The sequence below is a fragment of the Oncorhynchus nerka genome, unplaced genomic scaffold (genome assembly GCF_034236695.1).
Source record: "Oncorhynchus nerka isolate Pitt River unplaced genomic scaffold, Oner_Uvic_2.0 unplaced_scaffold_408, whole genome shotgun sequence".
Taxonomy (NCBI): domain Eukaryota; kingdom Metazoa; phylum Chordata; class Actinopteri; order Salmoniformes; family Salmonidae; genus Oncorhynchus; species Oncorhynchus nerka.
Genome location: NW_027040491.1, coordinates 129,063 through 134,062, shown reverse-complemented (window position 1 = coordinate 134,062; position 5,000 = coordinate 129,063). Strand labels below are relative to the sequence as shown.

The following is a 5,000-nucleotide window of genomic DNA, read 5'->3' as shown; positions in this document are numbered from 1 at the left end:
GTAGTGTGTGTGTGTGTATGTGTGTGTGTGTGTGTGTACCTGTCTTTAAAGAACCTGTGCAGTCCGAAGGCCACTAGTTTCAGCAGGGTCTCGATGATGAAGATACAGGTAAACAGGTAGTTACAGTACTTCAGAGCCTCCTCCAGATACTGGACACACACACACACACACACACACACACACACACACACACACACACACACAGTTAGTACCTTCTGTAGAAGTAAGAAGGTTCCAGAAGACCCAGACAGAATACTATTAGAGTTATATAGTATGACCATCAAGGGTAGCAGCGGTTGGTTGATTTTCATACTTTCCTTGTTGCTATGGTTACCAAAGTTACCTATTTGCAGCGTGGTTGCTATAGTTACCAATGTGCGGGGTTACTTCTGTTACCCGAGGCTGGTTGTAGTGTGGTTGCTATAGTTACCTGAGACTGGGTGTAGTGTGGTTGCTATAGTTACCGGAGACTGGGTGTAGTGTGGTTGCTATAGTTACCCGAGGCTGGTTGTGGTGTGGTTGCTATAGTTACCTGATGTTGGTTGTAGTATGGTTTATATTGTTACTTGAGGCTGTTTGTAGTGTGGTTGCTATAGTTACCCGAGGCTGGTTCTAGTGTGGTTGCTATAGTTACCTGTGGCTGGTTGTAATGCTCCATGCTCATGGTGACGACGTTGATGCCGATGATGATGGTGATGAAGAGGTCCAGGTAGTGGCTGGTGCACAACGTGTGGATGGTGAGACGCACCGGGGAGTAGTCTGCATAGTAGGGTCTCTGTTGGGCCTCTGGAACACACACACACACACACACACACACACACACACACACACACACACACACACACAGTCAGAACACCTACATGTAGAGAGAGATACCCACAGAGTGACATCACCAGAGACATTACTGAGGGAGTTGACATTCAGTAACAGACAGTAACTATGACATCATCAGTAACAGACAGTAACTATGACATCATCAGTAACAGACAGTAACTATGACATCATCAGTAACAGACAGTAACTATGACATCATCAGTAACAGACAGTAACTGTGACATCATCAGAAACAGACAGTAACTATGAGATCATCAGAAACAGACAGTAACTATGAGATCATCAGAAACAGACAGTAACTATGACATCATCAGAAACAGACAGTAACTATGACATCATCAGAAACAGACAGTAACTATGACATCATCAGAAACAGACAGTAACTATGACATCATCAGTAACAGACAGTAACTGTGACATCATCAGAAACAGACAGTAACTGTGACATCATCAGTAACAGACAGTAACTATGACATCATCAGTAACAGACAGTAACTATGACATCATCAGTAACAGACAGTAACTATGAGATCATCAGAAACAGACAGTAACTATGAGATCATCAGTAACAGACAGTAACTATGAGATCATCAGAAACAGACAGTAACTGTGACATCATCAGAAACAGACAGTAACTGTGACATCATCAGTAACAGACAGTAACTGTGACATCATCAGTAACAGACAGTAACTATGACATCATCAGTAACAGACAGTAACTATGACATCATCAGTAACAGACAGTAACTGTGACATCATCAGAAATAGACAGTAACTATGAGATCATCAGAAACAGACAGTAACTGTGACATCATCAGTAACAGACAGTAACTGTGACATCATCAGTAACAGACAGTAACTATGACATCATTAACAGACAGTAACTATGACATCATCAGAAACAGACAGTAACTGTGACATCATCAGAAATAGACAGTAACTATGACATCATCAGAAACAGACAGTAACTGTGACATCATCAGAAATAGACAGTAACTATGACATCATCAGAAACAGACAGTAACTGTGACATCATCAGTAACAGACAGTAACTGTGACATCATCAGTAACAGACAGTAACTATGAGATCATCAGTAACAGACAGTAACTATGACATCATCAGTAACTATGAGATCATCAGAAACAGACAGTAACTATGAGATCATCAGAAACAGACAGTAACTATGAGATCATCAGAAACAGACAGTAACTGTGACATCATCAGTAACAGACAGTAACTATGACATCATCAGTAACAGACAGTAACTATGAGACAGACATGGTTTGGGAGTTGACATTCAGTCAATTCAGTCAGAAAGTGCAAATTCAATTCAATGATTGAAAAAAATAAAAATCGCCATAATTCAAAATAATGGAACCATTTTAAAGAAAAATGACAATTGATGCTGATGTTGATATTGAATGAACCCCCAGCCCTGGGAGAGAGGAGAGGAGAGGAGAGGAGAGGAGAGGAGAGGAGAGGAGGAGAGGAGAAGAGAGGAGAGGAGAGGAGAGGAGAGGAGGGGAGGAGAGGAGGGAGAGGAGGGAGGGGAGAGGAGAGAGGAGAGGGAGAGGAGAGGAGAGAGGAGGGGAGGGGAGAGGAGAGGGGAGAGGAGAGGAGAGGAGGGGAGAGGAGAGGAGGGGAGAGGAGAGGAGAGGAGAGGAGAGGAGAGGAGGGGAGAGGGAGGGGGAGAGGAGGGGAGGGAGAGGGGGAGAGAGGAGAGGGAGAGGAGGAGGAGAGGGGAGAGGAGAGGAGAGGAGGGGAGAGGAGAGGAGGGGGAGGGGAGGGGAGGGAGGGAGAGGAGGGGAGAGAGGAGAGGAGGAGGAGAGGAGAGGAGAGGAGAGGAGAGGAGAGGAGAGGAGAGGGAGAGGAGAGGGAGGAGGAGGGGAGGGAGGGAGGGAGAGGAGAGAGAGGAGGGGAGGGGAGAGGGAGAGGAGAGGAGAGGAGGGGAGAGGAGAGGAGAGGAGGGGAGGGGAGAGGAGAGGAGGGGAGGAGAGAGAGAGGGGAGGGGAGGGAGAGGAGAGGAGAGGAGAGGAGAGGAGGGGAGGGGAGGGGAGAGGAGAGGAGGGGAGGGGAGGGGAGGGAGAGGAGGGGAGGGGAGAGGAGAGGAGAGGAGAGGAAGGGAGAGGAGTGGAGAGGAGAGGAGGGGAGGGGAGGGGAGGGGAGGAGGGAGAGGGAGGAGAGGAGAGGAGGGAGAGGAGAGGAGGGGAGAGGAGAGGGAGGAGGGGAGGGAGGGGAGGGAGGGGAGGGAGGGGAGAGGAGAGGAGAGGAGGGGAGAGGAGGGGAGGGAGGGGAGGGGAGAGGAGGGGGAGGGAGAGGAGAGGAGAGGAGGGGAGGAGAGGAGAGGAGGAGGGAGAGGGAGGGGAGGGGAGGGAGGGGAGGAGGAGAGGAGAGGAGAGGGGAGGGGAGGGGAGGGGAGAGGAGAGGAGAGGAGGGGAGAGGAGAGGAGAGAGGAGAGGGAGAGGGAGGGAGGGGAGAGGAGAGGAGGGGAGAGGAGAGGAGGGGGAGGGGGGGAGGGAGAGGAGAGGAGAGGAGAGGAGGGGAGGGAGAGGAGAGGAGAGGAGGGAGAGGGAGAGGAGGGGAGGGAGGGGAGGGGAGGGGAGAGGAGAGGAGAGGAGGAGGAGAGGAGAGGAGAGGAGAGAGGAGGGGAGGGAGGGGGGAGAGGAGAGGAGAGGGGAGGGAGAGAGGAGAGGAGGGGAGGGAGGGGAGGGGAGGGAGAGGAGAGGAGGGGAGGGGAGGGGAGGGGAGAGGAGAGGAGAGGAGAGGAGAGGAGAGGAGGGAGGGGGAGAGGAGAGGAGAGGAGAGGGAGAGGGGAGGGGAGAGGAGAGGAGAGGAGAGGAGAGGAGGAGAGGAGGAGAGGAGGAGAGGAGAGGAGAGGAAGAGAGGAGAGGAGAGGAGAGGAGAGGAGAGGGAGGGAGAGAGGAGAGGAGAGAGGAGAGGGAGGGGAGGGGAGGGGAGAGGAGAGGAGGGGAGGGGAGGGGGAGGGAGAGGAGAGGAGGGGAGGGGAGGGAGGAGGAGGGAGAGGGAGAGGAGAGGAGGGGAGAGGAGAGGAGGGAGAGAGAGGAGGAGAGGGGAGAGGAGAGGAGAGGAGGGGAGGGGAGAGGAGAGGAGAGGAGGGGAGAGGAGGGGAGGGGAGGGGAGAGGAGGGGGAGAGGGAGGAGAGGAGGGGAGGGGAGAGGAGGGAGGGAGGGAGGGGAGGGAGAGGAGAGGAGAGGAGAGGAAGGGAGAGGAGTGGAGAGGAGAGGAGGGGAGGGGAGGGGAGAGGAGAGGAGGGAGAGGAGAGGAGAGGAGAGGAGAGGAGAGGAGAGGAGGGGAGAGGAGAGGAGGGGAGGGGAGGGGAGGGGAGAGGAGAGAGGAGGGGAGGGGAGGGAGAGGAGAGGAGAGGAGGGAGGGAGGGAGGGGAGAGGAGAGGAGGGGAGGGGAGAGGGAGAGGAGAGGAGGAGAGGAGAGGAGAGAGGAGAGGAGAGGAGAGGAGGGGAGAGGAGAGGAGGGGAGGGAGGGGAGAGGAGGGGAGAGGGAGAGGAGAGGAGAGGAGGGAGGGGAGGGGAGGGGAGGGAGGGAGGGAGGAGAGGAGAGGAGAGGAGAGGGAGAGGAGAGGAGGGGAGGGGAGGAGGAGAGAGGGGGAGAGGAGAGGAGAGGAGGGAGGGGAGGGAGGGGAGGGAGAGGAGAGGAGAGGAGAGGAGAGGGGAGGGGAGGAGGGGAGAGGAGAGGAGAGGAGGGGAGGAGGGAGGGAGGGAGAGGGAGGGGAGAGGAGGAGGGGAGGGGAGGGGAGGGGAGGGAGAGGGGAGAGGAGAGGAGAGGGAGGGGAGAGGGAGAGGAGAGGAGGGGAGGGGAGGGGAGAGGAGAGGAGAGGAGGGGAGGGAGGGGAGGGGAGAGGAGGGGAGAGGAGGGGAGGGGAGGGAGGGAGAGGAGAGGAGAGGAGAGGAGAGGAGGGGAGGGGAGAGGAGAGGAGAGGAGAGGAGAGGAGGGGAGGGGAGGGGAGAGGAGAGGAGAGGAGAGGAGGGGAGGGAGAGAGGAGAGAGGAGAGAGGAAGGAGAGGAGAGGAGAGGGAGGAGAGGAGAGGAGAGACAAGAGAGGAGAGGAGAGGAGAGGAGAGGAGGAGGGGAGGGAGGAGGAGAGGAGAGGAGGGAGGGGAGGGGAGAGGGAGGAGGGAGGGGGGAGGGGA

The 5,000-nt window shown here is 55.3% G+C and overlaps 1 protein-coding gene across 1 annotated transcript in view; it reads right to left on the bottom strand.

Annotated features, from left to right (window-relative positions):
• Window positions 1–5,000, bottom strand: part of LOC115115021 (voltage-dependent T-type calcium channel subunit alpha-1H-like) — a 120,479-nt gene that overhangs the window by 18,912 nt on the left and 96,567 nt on the right. Inside the window, 2 exon segments of the mRNA XM_065017058.1 lie at window positions 40–149; window positions 635–786. Coding sequence (XP_064873130.1) covers window positions 40–149; window positions 635–786 — 262 coding nt within the window.